The sequence below is a fragment of the Nothoprocta perdicaria genome, unplaced genomic scaffold (assembly GCF_003342845.1).
Source record: "Nothoprocta perdicaria isolate Ctin4 unplaced genomic scaffold, notPer1 scaffold_0, whole genome shotgun sequence".
In the NCBI taxonomy this organism is placed as follows: domain Eukaryota; kingdom Metazoa; phylum Chordata; class Aves; order Tinamiformes; family Tinamidae; genus Nothoprocta; species Nothoprocta perdicaria.
Genome location: NW_020454092.1, coordinates 9,188,123 through 9,214,807, shown reverse-complemented (window position 1 = coordinate 9,214,807; position 26,685 = coordinate 9,188,123). Strand labels below are relative to the sequence as shown.

The 26,685-nt window shown below is 44.6% G+C and overlaps 1 protein-coding gene across 3 annotated transcripts in view; it reads left to right on the top strand.

Annotated features, from left to right (window-relative positions):
* The window catches only part of CLASP1 (cytoplasmic linker associated protein 1), a 153,167-nt gene that overhangs the window by 35,343 nt on the left and 91,139 nt on the right, over positions 1-26,685 (top strand). For all 3 annotated transcript variants that reach the window (XM_026054071.1, XM_026054063.1, XM_026054055.1), the window contains exons 5-8: positions 130-221; positions 306-381; positions 2,483-2,580; positions 4,463-4,530. In XM_026054071.1, the coding sequence (XP_025909856.1) occupies positions 130-221; positions 306-381; positions 2,483-2,580; positions 4,463-4,530 (334 nt within the window). The remainder of the gene's footprint in view (positions 1-129; positions 222-305; positions 382-2,482; positions 2,581-4,462; positions 4,531-26,685) is intronic.

Genomic DNA, 26,685 nt, shown 5'->3' with positions numbered 1-26,685 from the left:
TTGCCTTGTTCTGCTCGGATGGATGCAAAGCTTGTATTTAAATTCTCGATATGTTACTGTGCTTTTACTGGAAAAATCTCTCTCTCTTTTCTTCTGCCTCCTTTTCTTACCCTCTCTTGTCTTCCCCAGTACGTGTGGGATAGGATGCTAGGAGGATTCAAACACAAGAATTTCCGGACAAGAGAAGGGATTTGCCTCTGCCTTATTGCAACGCTCAATGCGTAAGTCAAATGTACCACAAACTTAGGTTATATACATGTGCATGCCTTCTGAATTCACACTGTTCTTTTGTTCTTTATTCCCAGATCTGGAGCTCAGAGTTTAACACTGAGCAAGATAGTGCCACATATATGTAACTTACTTGGAGATCCAAACAGCCAGGTAAGCTCTTTTTGGTGTGAGTCACTCCTRAAAGCTCTGCTGATCACTACCCCTGTCAGTAAACAGACCCCTGAGGTTTGCCTGATAAATTAATAAACTGTGTTGCTCTTAGAGAATTTTATTTTGCTTATTGAAAAAAAAAATCCATGGCTGGTTTGAACAGGTAGGATTTGAGATATGTGGAAAACATGTGAATTATTCCCAGGGGTTTAACAGAGCACCCTCCTCTGGACTGGATGGGGAAAAAGGCCTTTCCTGCTGTAGAGCCTTTCCCTGAGCTCCAGGAGACTGGACGCTTGGTCGATGCTGCCCTCTCTTGGTGAAACGTGGTGGGGGAGCAGAGCCCCGGCTCCCTGCCCTTCCTTTTCAGAAGGAGCTATTTTGTTACTGCCATTTTTTTTAATCCAGAAAGATTGGTGGGGAGCAGGCTCTTTGCTTTTAACTAACACAGCTTTTAAAAGCTTGTAAACCCCAGTGAATACTTGATGTGCAACCATATTTATTCTCAAACTGTTTTCTGAAAAATAAACCCAGGATTCTGCAAGTGTGGGGAAGGGTGGCGTGGCGGGAGCCGCCTGTGAGCCCAGAGCCCTGCAGATCCYTGCGGATCCCTGCGGTCCCTGCCCTCCTGGCAGGGAGGCTCTGTGCTCCATGAAAATATCCTGGGTGTTTTAAGGCTTTTCTATGCCTTGCTCTGCCTCACTTCATTGGTGACCTGTGGGCAGCCAGGTAGGGTTGCAGAGCAGGGACCTCGGTAATGTGGGAGAGTCTGCCCCGGATCGTGCCCTGGAGCCCTGTCTCTCTGTTAGGATTAAAACTTGGAAAAAAAATAAACAAGATAAACAAGGGCAAGGCAAATGTTAGTCGTGATTTCCTAGGAAGAGGTGTGCATGTGCCCAGCTCTGGCTCCAACCTGTGGGGCATTTCACGGAATATTCCATGAAATAATAGTGTGTTACGGAATATTCCATGAAATAATAGTGTGTTACGTGTGGCCCCGGTGCGCGCGGCGCTGGGGGCTGCCTCTGCTCCCTGTGGGTGCAGTCATGGGTCTCGTGTTGGACAGGGTTGTTCTTAAATGCAGAACTTGGTGCTTTATTCAGGCTTGTGGCTCGGCCGTTGGGAGGTGCYGGGGGGAAGGATGTGCTCAGCAGCCAGTGTCTTGCAAAACACCTTAAACATGCAAAATTATTCAGCTAAGAATCCAAGCCAAATAATTGCTCATAAGCCTTTGCGCTAATTATTCTTGGTATTCATAAGATACCTTGGATTACTCAGAAAGCATAGGACATGGAAAAAAAAAAAGAAAAAGGCAACAGTTGGTTTATTGGTGATAGTGCTTTGCTGCTGCATTAACGTGAAGCTGATTTTTGCTATAAGCTGAAAACACCTAGAGAGTGGGCAGAGATTTGGGGGTTTCCAGCCCTTGGCTCCCACAGTCTTCCTTCTWCCTGGGCTTTTCCTGCTCACTAGAATTGTGCAACCAGAGGGTGGGGGATTTTAGGTGTAATATATCACTGAAATCTGTGACACTGCTGCAAAGCTCTTGCTGGCTTGGAACAGGCCTGCAAAAGGCTGAGTGCACATTTTGGGAGAAATTTTGGCTGGGAAATTCCTGTCTCCAGTAGGAGAATCAAGTACTGAGCCTTCCTCAGCTTCTGACAGAGAGATGCAGGTGACTGATATTTTTACCTCTGTCTTTTATTCTCAACACAAAGTTGGTGAGACTGCATTTATAAAAAAAAATCCAATTGTTATATAGCAATTATAATGGCTATTTATGGCTTCTACCAGGTTATGTTTTTGGGAGTCAGAAAACTTAGTTGTTGCAAACARTAAGTGGGATTTGGTAAATGCAGCCTAAGGCCCTATGTGTGTCTGGGCAAATCTTTSAACTTCTTGTGTCTGTGCTGCCTTTTGGATGAAAATAGGTCAGATCCTGTCAGCATCTGAAATGTAGAAGTGGAAGCTACTTTGTGAGCACTGTGATCACACGTCCAAAGAGGCAATCATTTCTGAGAAATATGCAGATTTCCTCCTAGGAAAAGCAGGGATGTGTTTATTTAAATCCCGAAGGTGATTTCTCCTGCATCTCATTCAGGTCCGAGATGCAGCAATAAACAGCCTCGTGGAGATCTACCGGCATGTTGGCGAGCGCGTGAGGGCTGATCTCAGCAAGAAGGGACTCCCCCAGTCTCGGTAAGTTGAGAAGGGCTTTATGCTTCAACCGTGCTTGAGTTTTTCTGCTTTCTGCCTTATTTCAGCAAGTTTCAGGAGCTGCATGGCTGAAAATTCTTCTTGATTTAGGACCTTTTTTTTTGCGTCCTACAAACGCTTAGGCTTCGTTGAATGTGCTTCCTTTCCTCTAAGTACTTCAGAGTTATGGTCAGTATGTTTTTCTAAAGAGAGTAAAATATTAGAGAAGTCTAGTGAAGTGATGTGTTTTATGTTCTGCATGTGTAGAGAGGTCATTTCAGAGTAGCCTATGTGCAACTTAGAAGAATGTCGTTAGGGAAGGAAAACCGCCCAGCCAATTTTGCCAGCTCCAAGGATTAAGAAAAGCCTGTCCCTCCATTTCTGCTGCTAAATCATGATACCAGTGTCTGGGCTCAGCGTTAGGTGGTAGGTAGAGGGTGTGTGATCCTAGAGTCCACATTCTGAGAGAGAAGATGTGGAGCAGGGTTTGAAGAGATCCCAAGGCGGGTTTGAGAAAGGAAAGAGAGCAGGGAGGGGGCAGAGCTGTGAAGGGGAGCACAATATTCCACTTGAGCTGCCTGCAGTGAGCACACGAGCAGCCCTGTCTCCTCTTACTGTCCCCAGAGTGGTCAGGATGGGCTGTCTGACTTTTCCTTTGTGAGGGCTCTGGAACTTACCTGAAGGGCCTCAGGAGCAGCAGGAGCTGCTCAGGATCTTGCTGAACTGAGGGAAAGACTTTCCCCTCTGTCTGCTAGCAAAGCAGCAAAGTGCTGGTGCTGCTCTCCCACTAAAGGACGTGATACCAGTAGGGAAATTCTGCAGAAAGATCCTGCCTTGCTCTGCTGGCTGCTCCCYGCTGCTGGCTCTGTCCTTCCTGAGCTGGGGCTCTGCTACTCGCACCGGCTCGGTGCTCCCATGGGAGTGAGGGCAGCGGAGGGACGAGTGTGATTTCTSCTTCCTTTTCCTTGCCCCACTAGGGCAGCGTTGGGGCAGAGCTGGTGTATGTGTGAGATTGGCAGCAGTTTAGCCCTAAAGAGCCTGGTGCTGAGATGGAGAGGATTTTGTACCTGCTAGAGGTTTCAAAATTGCCACCGTGTGTTTTCAACCTCATGTTTGAGTGAGGTCCCATGGGCACAGCCAGATGGGGCATCTCCCTTTCCCCACCTGCAGCCGGGGCTTTGTGCTGCAGCCTGCCCGCTGCTTCGCTGCCAAGCCTCTATGTGGGTGCATTTGCAGTGTGTGTTTGGGGGCAGCAGGAAGGCAGCTCTGTGCCTGGCTGCAGCCTCCAGTGCTGCCCATCCGGAGGCAGGACCATGTGGCAGCTGTGCCAGGCGCCGGGAATGCCGTGCACGGGGACGCTGCCTCTGCTGTTTCCCACTGGAACCCTCTGCCGCAACTTGGCCTTGAGTAATAGACCCTCTAGGAAGGAATAATGAGCTGTAATAAAGATCTTCCACTCCAGCAGAGCTGTGACATGAGTGGAAAATGTCAGGGCCAAACAAGAATGCTGTATAAAGTCAGCTTATTTTTTCCCCTCCTCCTGTTGTGTTTCCTCAAATAGCGAAAGGAAGGGCAGAACAGTAATGAACTGGAAGAGGGTTTACARTGAGAAATGTCACATTCAGTCATGTGGTAGTTCAGATTTTATCGCTARGATGCATCTGTAGTAGCTGCCCTTCGGTTTATCTTTCTATTGTATCTGCCATTGCATGTTCTGATATTTTTATTGTTGTGCATGAAATACATCTGTCCTTATTGGCACTGTTGGTAAAGCTCCCAGGAAATTGAATGAAGCAAAATTAATCCTATACTATTCTAAATGAAAAGGCTGCTAAAAATCAAACTCCAGTAGTCATTGTGTGTTTTTCCTTTAACTTTCAAACAGGTTGAATGTAATTTTTACAAAATTTGACGAGGTCCAAAAATCTGGAAACATGATCCAGAGCTCGAGTGGTGAGTAGAAATGTTTGTATTCTTCTCTTTTATGATGAAAACTTACACTCACCAAAACAAAATTTAAGTGAATTCACCACATTTGGTGAATGTGGAATGGCTCCACATTCAAATGCCAGTGGAGCAAGCCTTCTGTTAGAGAAGGCAAGCAGGAAAGGTAGTTCCAAAATATACACATAGGCTTTTCAGAAAATGAAATCTATCTTTAGTTACTCTTTGAACTTGCTCGTGGTGGTATCAGAAGGCAAATGAAGGACAAATTTCAAGAACACTAGGATGTTATTAAAGCTGTTTTTCCTTATGAGTTTCATTGGGGAAATACAGCCTCTGKTTTAACTCTTCATAATGTAAATTCAATATTAACTTAAGCCTCTTCACTTCCCTTGTCACAGAGCAGGATGTGAACCTCCCAATGCAGTTGTGCMGTAATAGTTTAATAGTGCTAGTGTAGTACAGTAATAACACAAGAGCTTTCTTTTTAAAGTTCATATTGCTTCAGGATTRTATTTTGCATCGTCCAGATTTGTGTACTTCCTATGTCTGTAGCTAATATTAAGAGTTAGTTATCAGAGCCCTTATTCTGTTGTGTTTGCCTGCTCACTATTAGSAACATTTCTGTAAGGGAATTTCTTGCAGCTAGTTGTGGAATGGACCAGAGATAAATACAACTTGGAACTGATGTGTTTCTTATTAGGCAGAACATTACTGGACTCATCTGAAAACTTTTACATAGTGGACTAGGCCAAAATATGATGTGATAGTCTCTTGTGTGACTAGGAATGATGAAACCTGTGTGGTGGAACAGGGTTGAAAACGCTGTGCTTCTACATAACATGTGGAAATAGTGGCTTTGTAAATAGATGAGACTAGGCTAGGCTAAGTAAGAGTATTTGCTGGTGGTAGAGTAAGTTGGTTTTTGCCTGTTTTTGTTTTTTTCTTTAAGGTGTGTATGGTTGTGCTAGGCAGGCTGCTGCTGTCTGGAGTTTTAGGAGGCGGGTTGGTGCCTGGGGCGAGCTGTGTTGCTGTGTTGTCATTTTAAACAAATGCTGTGGGACAGGGAGCGTGGGTGGGGTCTGTTTTCAGTGCAGGAAGGGAGAGATTTTGGACTCTTAAGGTCCAAAATGCTTAGTAAGCATTTCGAACCACATTTAAGCTAAGCCTACAGAGGGATTTATTGGAAAAAAATAAGATATCTTGGAAAATCGGTTATGTTTCAGCTGCTTAGGAGAGTACTTGGAGTTGGGGGAAAAGATACTGAAAAGAATAAAACTCAATTGAGAGCAAGGAAGTGTTTGATTTTAAAATTGCCATGTACGTTTTTTAGCTCTGCAATCATTTTAGCATGTGTAGGATCCAGACAAGTACTAGCACCCTTGCATTACCATTATTTGCTAATCCGTGGCTTTTGTGGTGCTGSTTTCTAGGACTAATTAACATCCCAGCACACTCTAATGCAATTCATGGCTGTAGGCAACACTGAAAGCATCAGTAGGAAGCTACATGTGGGACAACAGGGATGAGCTCTTCTGGACAGGCAGATCCTTGAGAATGCCTGGAAAGCAAAGGATCCATTTATGTTAGATCTGATAGTTTTGGGCTTCATTGTAAGACTTTCAATACTCCTTCCTCTGCCATAATTTTGGTGATAAATTTGAAAATTTTGGTCCCTCACACATGTGGTACCTGAAGCCTTACACACCTGACCTCGCRTTCTTCATCTCCACTCCTGTTGGGCTTCCAGACTCCAATACTGCTTCTGTCTTCCTCGCTTCCTGCTTATCCAATATAAGCTGGTGCTTGGGTCCATCTCCCTGTAAGAACAGTCCTGCCCAGGAGAGAGCTGAGGCAAGCGGAGCAGCGTCACGGCCTCCGTGAGTACAGGAACAGTATTTCCCTTTSATCTGCTGGTCTTGCCATCTTGCTTTGAGAAAGATCGTTAATGGTTGATAGTTGGATGAATTAATTTTGCAGCACTTCTTATTTGTGAAGCTACTAATGASAGCACTAGTTGTTGATAATATCTGTGTGTTTGAGGGAGGATTTCAGTCTCCCATGGTCTTGCAGGCAAGTTCATCCCTACYTCACCCTCCAAGCATGGGCCAAATTTGTCCCCCTTACCTAGTGTACGAGCAGCTCTTTGCAAGCACCTATTTATCCCTTTGGAGGCTGCCTCATGCAGTGATGGAGAGTCTGATGATGACCTAAAGGCAAACCCAGCTTCTGTGGGGCTTCTTGTGTCCCTTGCACCTCCTGCAGCTTTTGAACAAAGGTGACATTTCCAGCAGCTGTCAGGCACTAGGGAAGATGATAAATATTGCATGTCTGAAAACCTGGCCCTTCTTGAGAAACAGCTGCCTCAGTCTTGTTAATCCTTTCGGTCTGGCAGAGTTACAGCATTCGTTACCAGACTCTCTATCTTGTTATCTTAATACTGTTGGTTCTAGTTTGCAGCTCCACCAAGCTCCACCTGTGCCCGTGGCGAATGTGTAAACGCAGAGTAGCTACGAGCACTTGTAAACATGGTGCCACCTGCCCTGCGTTGGAGTAGATGAGGAGACGCGGTAGAGCTGTTCTCGTGGCAGAGGGTTTCTGCAAGCTCACGTTAGCTCCCACGTGCTGCTGCTTCGTGCTGTTTCTGTGCCCAGGTTGCATTAGTACCGCAGGGAGATGCTCTGACAGATCCCGGTGAGGACCACGGCTCTGGGGACGCTTCTCTGCGTAAAACAGCACTAAACAAAGCCCTCCACAGCACTAAACAGCCCTAACCGAAGCTGTGTCATCTCCATCTGAATTTTCTTCTGTCCTGAGCTGTTCCTTGGCTTGGATGGGACAAGCTCATGCTGTCATCAGGATCCTAACTGCAGGGGGGATCTGGCTGAAGCCGCAGTGCCCCTGGAGTGAGGGCTTCCCATCGTTTGGGGTCAGAATGTGGCTTTGAAATGGCAAGGTTAAGTTACTTCACGACTGCCTAGCAGAGATGGTTTTGGTTTAATGTAGTGTTAAGGTGCCTGAACATTCGTGTCCTCTGCTTCTCAGACAGATAACTAGCAACAACTCTTGGCTAAAAATACTGCCTATAACTGAGCCCTGGCCACCCAGGAGCACCGGTATGTGCTAATTACAACAGGATTGAAAACAGTTGTTAGATCTGACTTATTACAGTGTGCAGCAGTACCAGACAGGCAGGAAAAACAACTGCTTCTAAAAGGGGAAAAAAGTCTAAATAAATCGGTTTGAAGCAGAGCTGTGACTAAAATTGATCTCTTGGTCCTGAGATTACTGCTTTGGATAACTTGTCTCTATAAGTCATTTAAAGCTCAAATAAAAAAGCAGCTGCAACAACTATTTTGTATATAGAGAAATACAGAGGTTAGCAAGTGTGCTGCAAGTCAGTAAATATTTCCCTTATAACAGCTAAACCTTTCTGAGACGAGATAAATGAACACAAATCTGCTCAGTCTACTAGTAGTAATAGTGTTGAAAATAATTGGACATGCTCTGCCTCAAAGTATGAATTTAATATATCAACTCTAATCAGGCTGAGTTTTGTAAGACTTTGCACGTGATTCAGTTGTATTGATACTTATTTTTCTAGGCTGTGATCCTTCAGCGCTCCTCTTGAGTTTATCTTGAGCCGTGTGATTATTTTTGTGTATCTGGATCTTGTTTTTTGTGTTTAATACAGGAATGAGATACGAGCYGTGGGGAGGGGGAGGCTTTGTGTGGTGATCAGAGGTGTTTCATTAAGGCAGGAGGTTTTGCTGTGCCAAGCAAGCTCGTTGCTTGGATACCAGARGGCCTTACAGCTCGAACATGGAGCTAAAATCCATGTTAGATTTTGCAATAATTCATAGGCTGTCTGTGTTTTGTTATTTTGCATGTCATTAGTCAGCCTCTTGAAGCAAAAATTATAGTTTTTCCCCCTTCAGGCTTTCAGCAAGCTAATTATTCTGTGTGTAACTGCTTTTGCTAATTATGCAGATGTCTCGTTCCCCGGGGAGAAATAGGTTTTCAGCATGAAAGAGCCAGTAATTGGCGGCTAGTCGGCGGCCGCCTTCGCGCGGCCTTGCGTGATGATCCGTGCGCGGATGTGATGCAGGCAGCGGCTCTCGGACCTACGCAGAGGCCGAGAAATCCGCGCTGCCMTCTTGCTCTTGGCCTGGTGGCTGGAAGGGCCTGAGCTAGCTCGGGCCGTGCAGGTTTTTCCATGGATTTGAATAGTCTTTGAGTCTGACTTGGCCTGCAGAAAATTTATAGTGGAATTCTAGATTAAGAAAGAAGAGAAAATTATCTCCTGAAATGCAAACTGGTAGGAATGGTGACCCAAACCGAAGCCACTGGTAAACAAAAGGTTTCTTGCACTGAATCAGTGTAAAATCATAATATGGTCTGTCTTTACACTGAACCTCCATTTCTACTCGAGTCAAATCCATTCTGGGAGCCCTTTTGACATGGGACTATCAGGGAGGTTGCCTGTAATGGTACCTGTGGGTAGAGAAGGGACTGAACTTGATTTCAATGCTGCTGGGCTTGGGCTGCAGGGAAATGGCAGCAGAAGATGGAGTCACAAGTCGGGAGCTGAGCTTGCTCCCCTGCGCACGCTCACACACGGTAACGGAGGGGGATGACACAAGTTGTACAGCAGCCTGCTTTTGTTAAGACTTCAACAAATAAATAGATGAATTAAAACAATGCTAAAATTGCAAGTGCGTTAATTCCAGCTACTGAAAGCCTACAGGAAAAGTCATGTTGCTCTTGACTAGTGGTGTGTTTTCAGTTATTCTCTAAGGTAAATATGCTTTTTCTTTTTGTGAATTTGCACATGTATGATGTGGTTGACAACCTGGCAATTGGATGAGAGGCAGATCTTTCCTAGATTCGCTTGTCTTGTTAATACAGACTAGTCTCCAAGCACTATTTTGGTATTAGGAGGGGATGAACAGCCCTGGTTTGCTGGCGTTGGGTGGGATGTTGTTTGTGGGTGCACGTGGGAGCCCCAGAAGCGCAGGCTGGAAGGGGGGSCCTTCCCTGCTCCCTCCAAAGGGCCCTGAACCCACGGGCACTGCGCTGCTTTCCTGGATCCGTGCCTCCCCCTGCGCTGTGTTTTCCCACCATGGCTTGCACTCTGACTGCTGGCTGTGAATATCCAACTTCCAGGCAAAAATAGAAAACTAAGCAGAAAATGTGTTGTGCTGAGAACACAGAGAAAAGGAAGGAAATGCTCCTTTACCTACGGGGGAATAGGGAAAGCAACAGTGTCTYGGGGATACATGAAGGAGTTTAACTCATCGCTGTGGAAGGTATAAATGGACAAGAGCAGCGCTGCTCATTTGCTGTTACACAACCTTCCGAGCGAGGGTTGTGCCTTTAACATTCCTAAAATGCAGTGAGGAGGCAGCCCTGGGAGGGCGAGCGGAGCCGAGCGCAGCGCGGGCGGCTTTTATTTTGGAGGAGAGGCCGCAGCCGCCCGGCTCCCCACACGGCTCCGCTCCCTGGGAAGGAGCCTGGAGAGTCGCTGGTGCCCAAGTTCCCTGCGGGAATGACCACCGGGAAAGGTAGGCGCAGGCAGCGGAGCACGGGAGGGAGGATCCATTTTGTTAGTGTCCGAGTGTTTGTGTGTGAGGCTCCTTTTTTRATCCTTGGAGAGACTGATGATTTTTAGTGCAGCAGCGTTGCCGTGAAGATGAAACTTTAAAAATAAGCGTYTGTAGCACGATGACATTAGGCTCAGGTTAAGCTTGTGTAAACATGACGAGTGAGATCTGATTGACAGAGGTAAAGAAAGAGCATATATGGGTAAGGAAACGGCATATTGTGGGACAGGTGGAAGGCAGGTGTTTTCCATGGTGCTTTCTGTTTTGCTTGTGTCTGGTTACTGAGGCTTTGCTTCTCAGCTGTTTCTTTTTGCCCTGTCAGTTGGGAAAGATGATTTTTGGTTATAAATGCTTTTGAGTTAACACTGAAGGGCGGTCTCAAGAATGTGCTGAATGGAGACATCACTGGCTTTTGAACCATCTGAACCAACCATTTTGATCAAAAACCATCTGTGGTTTTTGTTGTTTTTAACTGTGCTTTTGTACCATAAAGGGTATCTGTGCAAGCCAGAGAGGCTGGAGAGCGCCCAGGGAAGCTGAAAGATAGAGGAACTTTGGACCTATTTGGCTGTGAAGTGATTCATGTTCAGAATGGAAGAATACACACTGCATTTATTTTTGGTACATCTGCAGCCTTTCGTGTTAGCCTTCAGAAGAAATGTTTGTGAGCCATCTGTACGAAACCTGTGTCCTCTTCTCTCCCCTGTGCYCCTCCAGGTATCTGTTGTCCTGTTAAAATGCACTGAGGTTTTAGCAGATAAATTTAGTAAGTCATAAACATGTTTGGTATCTGAGTTGCATAGAGGTTGGCTTTGTATTCATGTTTGCCATCTTGAGGTGCAAGTTAATAGCAGCTCTTGTAATGGAGGAGAAGATAGAAATCATCCAGGGGAACTGCACACAAAATATTGCACGTTGCAGTGCTTGTTGTCATGCAGCTGCTCTTCGTACAGATTTAGACCCTTTTGGACACATACTTTTGAGGCAGTTACCTATATTTTCAGAGGAGGTTGCTGATGTGTGTGTCTGGTATTAGCTGTAAGCAGTACGTGTGTCTCATGTTTGGGAACAACYGCCCCCCAAGCCCCTCTAGTCAGGTGCTTGTTTTCATCAGTTAATTACAGCCCTGCGCAGTGGGACCGCCTGCCCAGGGAAACCCCTTTCTGCCGTTTTCCATCCTTTTCTCTTCCTTGGTTGGCTGAGGGAAGAGTTCAGAATATGGATTTTGTTGCAAAGTTGGAATTAGTGTGCTTACCTGCTTTAAAGAAACTAAATGTGTTTGTTGTTGTTAATGGAGCACGACTGGCTTCCTGTGGCTGGGAGTTTGGAAAGGTCACCTGGTGGAGCAGAGAGCCTGGGGCCAGAGTCCAGCTTGAACCACAAGGTCATGTTGGTTGTCTGAGCTGTGCTAATATCCAGTGGCAGAAGAAATGCAATGTAGAAGGTGATAATGCTATGTAAGAAGAGCATGATCCTGTAAAAGTGGCTCTCCTGGATGAATCTAAAGTACTTTGCCTGCTGACCCATCAATCCCTTCAGATATTGAGGCGGCTTCTATGTGGATCTGTTCTCCTGGACGTAAAGGTTCGTGGTGAATGATCACGATGAGCTCTCCTGCCTGGATATTAGGACCTTCTTCAGGCACTCGGTTTCCCTTGCCAAGAAGCTGTAGATCAGGGTGAATCCAACACTKCCCTTCATGGTACTTTTAATGGGATCACCTAAAATGCAGCGCAAAGGAGTGAGCTGAACAACACAGAGCTGCTGTTTAGACTGAGCTGCTTTGGGTGAAAGATGAGTACTCCCCCARTCCCATTAGTGCTCCTGTGGATTAAAAGCACTAATACCGTGCCCATCTATAGGAGGGACGTGGAGCTTCTGGAGAGGGTCCAGAGAAGGGCAACCAGGATGATTAAGGGAATGGAACATCTCTTGTATGAAGAGAGGCTGAGAGAGCTGGGCCTGTTTTCTCTGGAGAAGAGACGGCTCAGAGGGGATATGATTAATATGTATAAGTTCAGGAAGGGAGAATGCAGGGAGGAAGGGGACAGGCTGTTTTCACTGGCAGCCAGCGATAGGACGAGGGGTAATGGCCACAAGCTGGAGCACAGGAAGTTCCATCTCCAGGTGAGGAGCAACYTCTTTACTGTGAGGGTGACAGAGCAGTGGAACAGGCTGCCCAGGGAGGYTGTGGAGTCTCCTWCTCTGGAGGTCTTCAAAACCCGCCTGGATGCCACCCTGTGCCACATGCTGTAGGTGTGCCTGCTTGAGCAGGAAGGTTGGACTAGATGATCTGTAGAGGTCCCTTCCAACCTTAACTATTCTGTGAATCTGTGAATCTGGAGACAACCCCTGCATGCAAGACCCCAGCTCTGCTTCCCTGGGGCAGGTACTGTGGAGGACATGTGATATGTCCCAGAGGACATGTGATGTGTGGAATACATTGCAAGAGTAAATCTGTAGGGCAGCGACTGTAATGAGAATTAGAAAATTAACAAAAGTAATACCTAGTAGACCTACAGAGATGATTACATTTCAATAACTCTTAGCAGTGTTGCTGTTTTACTCCTCTCCRTTATTGTTATGTCATTCTGAGTTTGATTTTCCTCATCAAAATACAGCCTCAAATCTGCAGCAGTCARTCTCAAATTGCTCTGTACTAGTGACCCTGGTACTGGTTTCCTGGTACCCCCCTTGTCCAGCTCCTTTGTAGATCTGTTGTCAGAAAGAATTAGGGGTCAAGGCTCAAGTAGTGTTAACTTCAGTGATGTTTTCAGGCAAAATGCTAAATCTCACTTTTCTGATGTTAATGTTGGCATTTATTATGCACAGTGGCATCCAAGGGCAAGTTTGTTGATAGGATAGTTTGTAAAATAAATACTGGTGTGTGTACATGTGAATCATATTGAGGATAGTAGTGATTATAAATCAGGCTTTTAATTAAAAAATGTCTAAAAGGCTGGAGTCTGAATTACTAGAATGGCCTAAATGARGGGTGGCATGTTGAGAGCCAGCCCTTGCAAGTAAAAAGCATTCCAGCCATATGCTCTGTGGATTTTGGCTCCTCTTTGTGCCTTTTATGCACTCTGATAACCTCGCACTTGCTGGGGCAGCGCACTTACTTTTGCACCGTGGAGCATCACATGCCTTCTGCTGCTGTGGAAAGTATTACAGAAAAGTTCTTGATGCATTAAACTGTCACATGCTCGCAAACAGTTTGGTTTCGACCAAAAAAGAAAAAAAAATTTCCATTGCTCTGCTGGCTCTGGGAACTGGGTTCTTGAAAGCCATTCCCTGTACCTTTCACAAGCTGATGATGCTTTGGGTGTTTTTAAATGGAATCGCTGTCCCAGGGGACTCGCTTTGCTGTTCTTGCTCAGCAGCCTCAGCAGTGGCCAAGGGTGGCTTGGGAGAGGAGACTCTTGCAGCTCTCAGGGTGCTCTTGGACAACTCGTGCTGCTGCTTGTTCATTTGATGGTGCTTGTTTTCAGGTTGAGCCTCTAACAAGTGACCTGAGTTGAAGTGGTGTAATTAGCAGCTTCTGGTGAGSACAATCTCCCTGAATTAAGGGGAGAACTACAGGACAGGCTTTGAGGGGCGYTAAGAGCGTGTGGGGCAGCACGCTCTTCCTCTGGGCTGTCTGGCTCTGCTCTGTAAAGAGCATTACTGTCCTTGCACAATAGCATATAGACAGTGTAATGGCAATAGCTGCAGTTTCCGTAACCAGGGAATTGTATTCCAGGGTGCTCTGGTGTCCAGAATGAAGAGCACAYGGCTCACGTCTAGTTTGCTAAGAGCAAATGCTCGCAGGGTTGAATGTTGCCTGATATCTCATCATTTTACCTATAAAAATCATTGATCTTAGGCTAGGCAAGATTGATTAGTCTGTTAAGTCCATTTCTGAGAGAAAGACAGATACTGCCACTGCAGATGATAGAGCCAGTTTTAACCTAAGTTGTAGAACAGAGGATTACAGTTAGAGCCTTGTAAGTCAGGGACATTAATAAGACCTTTTTTTTTCTAAATACAGGCAAGGGACAAGCACTGATTTGTTGCTGCACTGTGAAGTATAGYAGGACATTGTCTGTGCCCGGCCCTGGTCTGACATTACATTGCKCTCTCCCTTTGTTATGTTTGGCTGAGGTATTTTGCCTGATGCTCAAACATYGTGATGTGAAATAGAGCACAGCCTACGCTATAATAAGTAAAAATGTCCTATTTTTGTAGTATTAAGACAGCAAACACTGTATAATGCCYGAGTTTCTTCTGCTTGCTGGAGGAATTAATTCTGCCCTGCTGCTTTGTCAAAGGGATCCTTTTGTTGCCTTGTGTGAAGCAGTTGGCATCTCTTGTTTCTTCCCCCAAGCCCCAAACTCCCGACAGCCCCGGCTGCGCCCCCGCCCCGGTTGGGCCCCGGCTGCGCCCCCGCCCCGGTTGGGCCCCGGCTGCGCCCCCGCCCCGGTTGGGCCGTGCCTGGAGCCTGCAGGGAGCTCTGGCTGAAGCCAGAGGCTGCTTGAGCAGAACTGCTCATGACTTGTGCAGTTGTCCCCGAGAGGCAAGGCAGGTGCATGAAAGAGCAAGACTAAAGACCAGAGGAATGTCTACATTCACTGTGCCCTGTCACCCTAAGTGCCTCTCCTGAGAGCGACCAAACCTGCAGCAGTAGCTGCATTTCCACCCCTTTTCCTTYTTCTGCGACAGGTCTGTGTGACCCACCTTACCTGTCAGCTTGKCAGGTCACCATGAATCCATCTTAGATGCCTGACATGAAGCTTCCAGTGTAGATGCAGGCGTTGGTGCCTGTCGCCCAGTGAATGTGATCCAAACCTGAAGGTGTTTGGAGCCTGGATGGAGGTTTGCTAGAGCGTGTGCTTGCAAGCAGAGACGGGAAAGAAATCCACACTGTGTTTCTTTGGTCTGAATCTGCTCCCTCTGAAGTTCAGGGATCTTTTCCTAAAGATTTTAGTGGGAAAAGCAAGGGACCCCTTTGTAAACTACTGTTTGACTACCTGTTGTAATAGCTCTGTATGGGTGTTTAAGTGTGATTGCTCTAAGCCTTTCAGAAAGGGAAATGTGCTTTTATGTATGAGAGGGTCTTGGCCCTCTTCTTCCATTGCCTCCTTTGTGCAGTAGGCAAAGGCTTTTGTAGACTTGTTTCTGCCACTGCCTCCAAGTAATGAGAACCTTCCCTTTTGGGCACGGTGTGGGAAAAGATGCATACATCGTTTTTGGGAAATGATGCAYATCTTCCATATAAATCTGACCTGAGTAATGTGACTCCAGTAGAGCTCTGGCTCTTAATGAAACCTGACATTTCTAATTAGGTCTGGTTTATGAAGAATGTGTCTAACTTTGTTTGGATTCCTCCCAACCCCCAGTAATTTTTCCATGAGAGCATGAGAAAGCAGAGGCAGCCCTGGAGCCAGCCCTGGATAGGCTGGGACTGGACAAGCTTTTCTGCGGTGCATTTCAGCCCAGATTTCAGCCCCTGCTGTTTGAGCTCTGCGCTGGGCAGGAGCTGAATCTGCAGAGACTTCTAATCACATGGAGCTTTTATGATGTGGAGAGACACTCATGCTCATTTTCACTTGAGACTTAAATAAGATCTGATCCTAAGCTTCCATGGGCAAAATGTTTATGCGCTAGCTCACTGAGACTGGCTTGCAAGCCTTCTTTTAAGCAGCTCCATAGTGCTTTTCTTCAAATTTTTTTTTTTTCTCCCTTGGTAATGTTGAGTGCTTCTTGTCTTATTATAGTAGGAATCTTCCAGGATCCAAAGCCTGGGGTGGTTCTTGTGTCTACCTATAGCACTGCTTATCCTTCCCTGCCATGGCATTCCCTAGGGTCCATGTATTATTATGGAGCTGTTTGGAAAGGTGTGTTGTCCTTTAGAGCGTGGAAGAGGGTGATTTCCTGAAAATGCACAGCACAGGTGCTAGTTGCAGAGCACTGTCTGATGAGTATCTCATCTCTTAGTTATGGACTAGAATCTCGACATTTTCTCTATTATGTGTAGACCGCAAAGTACAGAAAGCACTAAACTGGAAAAAGGACATTTTTTAGGAAAAGTTTGTCAAGGAGTTAATGCACAACAGTGAGTGGACAACTGCCATTTATTTTTTCTACAAGCTGGTTATGTTTCACTGGGAGGATGGTTAAACACTGAAACGGGCTRCCCAGAGAAGCTCCACCATAAAGARCTTTAAAGCTTGGCTGGACAAGGGAGAACTTGACYRACATTACTCAATTTCGATGTCAGCCCTGCTTTGAGCTGGAGGTTTGGACTGCTTGATCTCCAGAGGTCCTGTCCCACTTAAATTACTCTATTTTTCTTTAGGAGGAATAGTACTCATCTGATTAACTCTCTGAGCTAATCTTTTTTTTTTTTTTTTTAACTGAATATTTCTATAACTCTGTATAGCAAGCTAATGATGGAAGATTGTCCGTGTGATTTCGGATAGTGCATTTTCTTCTTGCAGAACATGCTTCAGTTTAGCAAGAGCAACGACAGTGCCACAGGCCTGAGAGGAGAATGTGACCTCACCCAGCAGCCCTACCTGATGTCAGTGTGACCCTTCTGCCGGCCGTAACGGGGCACCTCTAGGAACGGCAGCCTGTGACACCTAATGTGCTGGAATTGATGAGTTACTTTAGTCTAGCTTTACCAGTCTGTCATGGCCAGCGTGACTGGCACATTGTAGACGAGCATGTTTCAGTGAAGAATTAAGGTGGGCCTTTTTTAATATTAAAAAATCCTAAAGCTTGWTATTCATCTATGGATGTATTAAATTAGTTTTTAGCTGAGGAGGAGCTTGCTGCAAATCAGAGCGTAGAGCTATATTATGTCCATTTTACTCTTTAGATGCTCTGCTTCAAAATACATTTTTAATATCTTTTTGAATGTTTTAAAAAGCCCTTAATATCTTCTAATGATAAGGTGTTGGCTAGTTTAAGTTCTGTGTTCTACCTCCCCATGTAGGAAAATGAAACATTTTTCAAAGCTCATGAAATCTGGATGCTTTTTCTAGCTCAGTGAAAAGTGAAGTCTGACCATTTYCCTCATGATGTTTGCATGAGGAAGGGGGAAATAAACCTGGACTGAATGTTATCTAGGTGACAAAAGAAAAATAAACCCACCTACTTTCCAGGCAAGAGGTGTCACTGCTGCATTATGGAGATGGGAGGGATTTTCCAGATGCTTGCAGGGAGTAATAGGTTCCTGTTTAAAGATGAAATCTTTTAAAAAAAGAAGGAAATAAAAAAGCTGGGGAACAAAGGGAATGGAAGTTCCCTGGCAGATGTTCTGTATCTGTCCTCATGGGCTCTGGCTTTCATCGAGAACCCATGACACTTCATGAGCTCCATCTCCACCTCATAAAGCTGAGAGTGCAGAATGAGACCCATGAAACTGGACAAGTTTTCCAAAGCAGGCTGGTTACTTCGGGGCACAGATCTCTCATTAGTGCCACAATGTGAAAGAGGAGTTGAAATTTGCCTCATTGCAAGCAAGTTCAGATGGTTATTGGTTAACTCTGGAGTGAAGCTGAAAATAAAGCTAAATACAATTGTTTGTTACATCCTGTGCTTCACATGTATCGATTCCACTGTTTGCTAATGAACCTTTAAATGAAGGCAGTCTTTCTGAAGAAGTACCAGGCACCATCTTTCTTGCTCTGTGCATGTGCTCTATCCAGTGGACCAGGATGCTGCTCTCTGATTGTGTCAGGTTGCTACAGCAGTGGAATCCAATACCTCTTTTGTAAGTGAGCTACTCGCGGTTTCACTCTGGGCAAAATCACAACATTTGCYGCTTTGAAGTCATGCGGTCGCTCTGTAGCAGTTGAGCGAGATGGTCCAGGTGACCAGTGTGATGAACCTGCAGACTCTGTGCGAGCCACACAGGTTCTGGCTCGCATCCCACGGCCTCCAGAAGAACTCTGCAAAGACACTGTGATAGCTAGTAAAGCAGTTGGCCGCATATGAAGAATGATTACATGTAATTAGGAACTTATCACTGCTGTGGTGCCTACAGTGTAGGCGGCATTTTGATGCTTTGGCTTGCAAAGGCAACAGAAATCCAGCAGGCCACTCCAAGTGGTTCTTTAGGCTCTCCAGGAGCACTGAAGCTTTATCTACACTTTGATTTGGTTGGGAGATTTGAATAGCTTGAATGAAAAGACATTTTTCCACAGATTGTTCTCCTCCACGTCTCGTTTTTGGCTGCTTCTGGAAGCAGAGTGCTGGTAACTGCTCCCTTGCCCTTGGTGATCAGCTTCCAGGAATAGCTGCTGGCAGAAGGCAGCGCTCTGCGAGCGTTCCCTGTTTGTAGTTAAACAGTAGGGAGGTGACACCAGCAGCATCATGGCCTAGGAAAAAATCACTGAGTGGGTTAGAGATGTAGCTATAGGGCTTTTTCTTCTGCATCCTGATCTGCTAACATTTTTAAATCTGCTACTACTGATTCCATTTTCCTTTCGTTAATGCATTTATACAACATAGTCAATTGCTCATGAGAATTTTTTAAAATATTCTTCATTTTGATTCTTCAGATCGTCTAAGCAGTGCCTGGAAACAGCTGCTAATAATATGAACTTGCTAATTTTTGTGCTTGTCCCTGCATGCTCATCCCTGCCTCTGCTTTCACACCTCCTCCGTGCTGTTGCCACTTCTATTCCTGATGATGCTTGAGTCATGGAGTTGGGGAGCATTAATCTGCCAACCAATAGTAATCCTGCCAGATAAAATAATCATTAATGCTTAGTTGTGTAGAATAACACCGCCATGGTCACAATTTCCATTTCTGGCTTGTGAAGATGTTAAATAAAAGCCACCAGTCTGGAACCCTCACTTCTCCTCCTAAGCAGCATTACAGTAACAATATTTTACTTGTCTCTCAAGCTGCTTTTGCTCAGTGAATGAATAAATAGAAATAGTGACACTCTGCTCCTGAGCRCTTCTTGTAGCCGGTCGAAGATTCTTGTGCTTTGGGACAGATGTCCGTGGGGAGCTGATGTGGAAAACCCAGAGAGCTAAGCCCGGAAGTCCAGAAATGGAACTGTCAGATAAATTCTGTAACTAAGTGGTAATTTGGAGAGTGGGAGGTTTCTGTGTCTCTTTGGAATAGCAGAAGGAAGTCTTGTACTAGTTCTAGTACTAGTCTTTTACTAGTACTAGAAGAAGCAACACCAAAAATCCCAGTAAAGCTTGGAATCCAAGTGAAGCTCAGTAATAAATACAAAATGGCAAATATCCTGAGTGTAGCATTTCACACACCCAAGTGAGAGGTTATTGTGGAAGGAATAGTGTACAAGGACCATTTCTTTTTCCATTAGATTTTAATTATGCAAAACATCTAATTTTAAACCTATAAGCTTTAGCCGCTTGTTTGAATTCTCCCTGTCTCATGGATTCCTCATTGGCCCATGTAAAGGGAGCAGTCCTATTCCAAGAGGTGTTTCATATGAACTTGCAAATATTAATACTAGAATGAAATGCTGAACCATTTTGGTCTTAGTAGCTACCTGTAATGTACATTGACTCTACTGCAGGCATGCTCTTATTTGGAATAAAATGTGTTTAAATGTTGTTAATTCTTTGCCATCTCTCATTCCCTATGTTTTGTTCTTTTCCTTCGCTGAGAAGTAAATCCTGCTTGTGTCTGGAGGCCTTATGACATGCAAAGCACAAAGGGCCTTTAATATCCTASATCCTAGCTTTTTTTGCCATGCTGTCTGTAACAGCACCTGCATATACTGTAGCTCGTGTTGGAACTGAGGGAGGATCTGCAGTAAGTTCATCGTATGAACTTCTGAAGAGAAAGCATCAGTTTAACTTCTTGCAAAATGAAACCGGTGTTTTCTTGCAGCCTCTTCTGGTGTGAGTCATGTATTTTCTTCTGGATGAGAATGCAAAGTGAGGGCGAAATGAGAAGAAAATTATCTAAAAATAGAGAACTAGTGAAAATGGGGCCATGGGAAACAATAAAAACCTGGGCAAATGAGCTCTCTTTGACTTTAGTAGGTGCTTGAAAAGAGCTTTTCTCCCCTTCTTTCTCCTCTGTCGTCTTCATGGCCTGATTGCTGCAGATATTTTACTTTAGGAAAATTATCTTTATAGAAAATCTGTAAAACAAATATCTTCCATGTCATCCCCTGTAGATACGGGATTCAAGAACTGGAATCCTGCGTCCTGGAAAAGATTTCATCAGTGCTACTGCACTGAAAAGCGCCAAGTAGTTGAATGAAGAGCATTATCTCAAAACTGGTATCTATAAAGTTTTAGAAATTTTTCCCTGTTATATAATTTCTGATGTGTTRTTATATCAGAATTGAAACTTATTTTTTTAATTTGCTGAATAACTTTGCTTAAGAAATCTTTGTTTAGGATTAAAGCAATATAATCTGTTCATTTATAGCAGGAATCCTAATTAACTAGAATTCATACGGAAATTGTTTCTGCAGGTTGTTGCTCATGTAGGCTGTTTTATTCCTGATAATATCCTTAAGATAGTTCGGTCCTGGTTTTTCCCCTCCCTGCTTTGGGTTTTGAAATGGTAAGCAGCCTCTCCTCAAAGAGAATTTTAGCTGCATGAAAAGGTAATTGAAAAACATAATGAGAATTTGCAGTGGTAGAACACAGCTTGAAAAAGTAAGATTTTATTTAAAAGTTTCCAGCAAACATACCAAAGGTGGGATGAATGGAACATGAATTATTCTTTTTATTTTAGCAGCAGTGTTTGAAGGAGGCTTTGCATGAATTTTTATTTTCTGAGCTGGTTTTGTTCTGAGCAGAAGTGTAAGATTTCATTTTGGATAGCTTCTGCCTTCTGAATAAAACAAAATTAATAAAATATTTGTAATACTTTAACTTTCATTGTCAAAGTGAGCAAGAGACTTTGTCATTAAGGATAATCAGATTCTATATAAAAATGTTTTAAATCAGAGTCCATGATCTGTCTAAAATGTAAAGCATTCTCACTGAAACTCATAGGAAACTTTTTTAGGGGATGAATGAAGAATTTCAAGATGAGATTTATATTTGTGCTAGATAATTATCCTAGTATTTGGACCTGCATGCTTAAGGACATGGAAAATATGTACCACGCAGGCATTCTTAGTGGGATGACTGGGCGTTTGAATTCACTCCTGGGTGTTGCATTTCTTTARTCCTGCTTTACTTTTCACATCAAAGTCTATGTAGTGACTTTACAGTAACAGAGGATAAAGAGTCATGATTTCTATCACTAGGAAGTTGTTAGTTGAATTGCTGGACAGCAGGAGATGCATGTTACGATAGGTGTGCCTTAAAGAGCAAAACTATTGAAGTCTTGTGTTTTTCCTCTTTTTTTTTCTTTTTCAGTGATTTGAGTCTTCTTTTCTATCTTTTAATTTCCCCATTTCTTCACATTTCCCTGTACCTTAGAAATTTAATCCCTAGCTGGTTACCCCATTTGCCTTTCCTTCTTGGTGCTCTTCCAAGACTTGCACYTGAGCAAGGTCCAGCACGTATCACGTTAAGCTCCGTGATGATGATCACCCCGTTACGTGCAAGCTTGACCACAGCAAGACCCAACGCCAAGAGCTGTATGGTCACTAGAAGTCGTTCAGTGGGTCTTGCCCTCATCCAGTCAATGCTCCCCCCTTGCCCCAAGAGCCCCAATTRGCAGAACAGATTTCTGTTTTGTTGGGATGGAGGGTCGATGCCTAATGGGCAGATGGAGGGAATGACCTCATGAGCTTAATTTCCTGGCTCCTCGGAGTTGGCAGGAAAAGCTGTCGGCGTGGGGTCTGCGTGGGTGATACTGGAGCAAGTGAGCACTTAGAGTGGAGGATTTCACTGTGCTGGGTAATTCCTGGGTTTCAGGCTAAGCAGTGAAAGCCCCCATGACTTTTAAGGWTTCTGACTATCAACTTTAGGGTGCTTCGTGCATCCTTGAGCAGAAATAAAATCAGGAGCTGCTTCTTATCAATGCATATATTCAATTTTGCTTTTTGGCATGGTATGTAGTGAAGCAGAGATACTGGTGTGATGGAGTCAGCTCTGCTCGTGCTAAATCCTGCTGACAGTGAATGGCCTCCTGAAAGTGGGGGAGCTTCTTCCTGGGCATCAATGGCCATTAATGTGAACAACACATTACAGTGTGCAGCTTAGGAACAAAGCAGAAATGTCAGGTATGAAGCTCTTTACATGTATGAAATAGCTCTTTACAGGGTAGACAAAGCAGTGCAGTGGGGGAAAAGTTTGTTGTAATATTTGACCGTTTAAATTGCCAACGTGAGGTTCTTTCAGGGTCACAGATGTTCAGAATGGCTGTGCAAGCCAGACTTGCCTTAGGGACAGCAGGTAGCTCGTGCTGTTTGGGAAATGCTCCCTCATGTTTAATGAAGCARTGTTTTATGTTAATTTTTGACTTGTTGGTTCCTTTCTAGTCTTGCACAGAGGCAAGTATGCTTATGTGAACCAGAAGTCTCTACAGATGGAATATGTGTTCAGTTAATCTGTGAGTCTAGGACAGAGATTTTCTTGCCATCTGCATTTTGTTTGCATTCCTTATGGCTGTTCTGACCTGGGGAGTTCTTAARTGCAAAACAATTGCTGTTGTTACCTAACCTGAAGATTTTAATGATTTTTTTTTTCTGACCAATGATAGCATAACCTAATCTACCAGTCTTTACTACTGCTTTTCTCAACTTATTCTATATCAGCTACTGTAATTTGGCACAAGAGCCTATAAAAAGTATTGCTGCTAAGGAAGGGTGAGTGATGAGCAAAATCCTTTACATCAATTGTGGAAGCAGCTACGGGAGGCTCTGCAATCCCAGTTCCTAGCTCTTCCATAGGCACTTCAATTGGATTTTAATGTATCTAATTCCATTTAGGTTAGTAATTGTTTTGTGAAATCAGCAGGATCGTATCCAGAAATTAAGGCATTTGACTGGGTAATGATTGGTGGATGCATTCTTTGTCTGTGGTAAATGTGAATAATTCCACCTGGCTTAACCATCCTTCTTTSGGGCAGAATTAAATTGCTCTACCTTGCATGTGCTGGGGCTTCAGAGTAGCACTAGGTTGGTTACTGTGGCTCAGCTGGTGTTTTATAATTTGTTAAATTGCAATAATTTGATAGTGAGCTGAAGTCCTGAGGCAAATTCGTGCTGGTTTTGCTTGATACAATTTCTGTACTTGCACTAGAAAAGAYCTTTTGCATGTTTGTAAATACTGAGATTCTATCACCTTTCATCAAGTTCTGAATTTTGATCTAAATGTCAGTTGAATAARACCAAAATTAATGCATCCTTAGTTCAACCTTAGTTCCTTTGCTTAGGGTTCCCCGCTGGTAAGGCGGTCTCAAGACTACAAATACTAGGAGAGAGATTGTAGAGAGACCAATGAAAGTAATCGTGAATTATTCATTTCCAGTATGGGAGTAGCAGTCAATCATGACAGACAAGTTGGGAGAGTTGGGCTAGATGTTTATGTTTTACCTTGGCATAGAGACATGAAGGTGGCTGATCAACGTGCTGAGTTAGGGGGCAAAAAGCAAAAACAAAAGAGTTGAGAAAGATCATATTAAACAGCGAGATTAGCACTCAAGTACTTGGAGTTGTCTAACCCTTCTTTTAGAAGCAGAAAGGAAGAAAGGTCCTTGTGCTTTCTTTCCATATATGTAAAGCCTGAATAACTGCTCTTTTCAACTATGCTTTGCATTATTTATTATGTAAGCTCTTTGGGACAGATGCTTCAATTTAGAAGTTAAGTCATCAGTGGCAAAGGGAAGGAAACTTTCGACTTGTGATTTTCATTTCCTCCCCCCGATACTTGCCTGACGGATTTATTTGCTGTGCGTATAGATGATATTTGTTTGTGGGCTAGTAATGTGGAAAAAAAGGAACTTAACTATATTTTGTTTTAAGGCAGTTGGAAAAAAACAACCTTTGGGAGTGCAGAAACCATGCTGAGTGTTAATATTTAATAAGCTTTGACATATTTTTGGCTTTAGAGCTTTTTTCCCCCATGTCATTTTCCTTGATGTAATGGTTACAAAATGCAGCTTTGAAGGTGGGTGGAGAAGGCCCAGCAAACTGGTGCCTGGGTTTGGAGCTTTCCACTTGTAGATCGGCCATTCAGAATGTGCTTCAATTGGAAACCATATTAAATATGAACTGGATTTTCTGCTTCATTGTCAGGCCAAGTAGAAACCATACACTGTATTGAAATGTGCATTAATGTGGCACTACTAAAACTTCTCCATGCAAATTTTGAAACCACAGAAAAGGAAATTAATATATTAGGATATTGAAACTTGTGCTGATGCAGTCAATTCCTACTATTTACTACTAATAGTAAATATCCCAGAGAAGGAATCAGCCTTGAGGCCAGCTCTGCATCTTTTCCCTGGCTAGCTGCTTCCATATGGTGCTGTAGAGCGCGCTTGGCCAGCTCTTAAACCTGGTAGCAATCCTGGTTGGGGCACCAGGAGCTCCTGCTGTCTTTGACAGATGTGTTTCCTGTAAAATGTAAAAAAAGAAATGCATGTTAGGTACTTGTTTGTAGATCCAGTGCATAGCCTTGCATAGCAAAGTTCAACTTTGTATTACCTCTGCATAAATGGAACTTGCCTGTGCGCACTGGGGTTTGCACATGTGTCTCCACAAGCTGCAATAATAAGATGCAAACATCTTACAAAGATGCAGCATTTCCTTTCACTGGAAATTCCCAGCCGTCGGGCTGGTCCTACCTGTTGTAGGAGCAGATAATCCGGCTGCATCCAGGGTGTGGGCTCTGTCCATCGCTCCCTGTTCTTCCTCTTAGGCTGCTTTTGTCTCAACCACCTGCAGTTTGAGACAGTCTCATTTCGTGGCTATTGCCCCACCGAGCATTTTACAGTGTTTTAAATGGTTATCTAATTAAAGCATATTAATTATGCATTAGGCTGCGCTTTGGGGGTGGGAATAGCTGTGATGCCCGCGGCTTGGGCCCTGTCCCTGGCAGCGAGCGGGATGGAGCAGGGCCCTCCCGCAGCCTCTCCCGATGAGACTTCAGGAGAAGAAAGCAGCAAAGCTCAGGGCAAGCAGGCACTGAGACACACGCTGCCTTTTTGTGGCAGTGCTTTTTTGTCCCAGAAACGTCAGAATGCCCTTTCCTTCCTCACACAGCTTTGTGCGCTCGGATGTCGCCGCTTTACAGCGTGATGAGCAAACCAGCAGGGCAGCCTGCGGCTGGGCGAGCTACACGTGGTGGTGATATGGACTGTGAGGCCCGTTTGGGGAGGAAAAAGCCTTTCTTGTGTGGTAACACGACAACAGATGGTGCTAAAAGCCTCACTGTGGCGCRTGGGGCTTGCAATACCTGCCTGTCCTTCACAGGTAGGAGGCATCTGCCCCTCTGCAGCCCTCAATGTCCTGGTGCTGCAGCCTTAATCCCCTCAGTTTGGCTGACGTGAACAGGCCCCGCATGGGAAACRCAGCCTGGCCCAGCGGTTCCCTATGTATCCCTGTGTTTTCCTCTGGATATTGGAAATAAAAACCAAGTCACCACCAGCAGATGTCTCCCTGGGAGCTCGCTTTAAAAAAACCCTCCCTTTCGGTAGGTGTTTTCATGTGGCTTTGGTCRGCATCCGCCCTGCCAAATGGCCAGAACCCCATTGTGAGAGTGGTTGAGCTTCAAGTACCCTGGCAAGCAGAACTGAATTATTTTTCTTTTAATAAATTGTGATGAAATTCCCAACTTCCATGAAAAGTRGACATGCAGAAGCGGTTGCCCCCGGTCATAGCATCGAATGGCTGAGCGGCCACCGTGTGCGTCAGCCCATTACCCACCTTGCCTCCCATCTGGATGAGGGACGAAGCAGAGACTGAGCCYGGGACGGAGCCCCCCGGGAGCCCCGGCCCTCGCAGGGAGGTCTCCGGCAGGTGGAGATGGGATAGGGACGTGCCGGGTGGGAAGGGTTACYGTGGCTCTTCCACCTGAGGCTTCCCTGCCATGCGCGTGCATGGAGATGGTGCCTGAAGGGAAGGAAGCTGCTTCCCTTCCGGGGAATTAAATTTTCCTGCCTTGTGAACCAACGCAGAAGAACTTCAATTTATATAACTAATTGCCCAAATAATTAAACTTTAATGCTGAGGAGAAACCCCAACATTGTCACTGTGCGGCATGGAGGATTAATATTAGTTTAGGTAGGGAAATGAATGCTTTATTTGCTGTTTAAGAATCAAGCAACACTTTCCTGCAGCCGTATTAGTTCTGCAGTAAGGCAATTAATTCCTGGATTCCTGGAAAAAAGAAGATACTTCCTGACTCTAAAAGATCCCCCTGGTTCATCCTGTATAAATAGTCCTCCTCATTGATTAGTATCTCTGGGGCTCAGCTTATATGACCCACTTTGTGTTTTTATCTGTAAAGATTATGTTAATGAGACGGCTCTGAGGACAGCGTCTAATGATATATCCTTGCTTGGAGCTACTGGTGTTTTTCCAATGTATAATTTAAAGGGAATTTTGGRAGGTTCAAAAACAAAAGACTGTGAGACCCCCTCCCAAAGCACAGTTAACAGGAAGAGCTA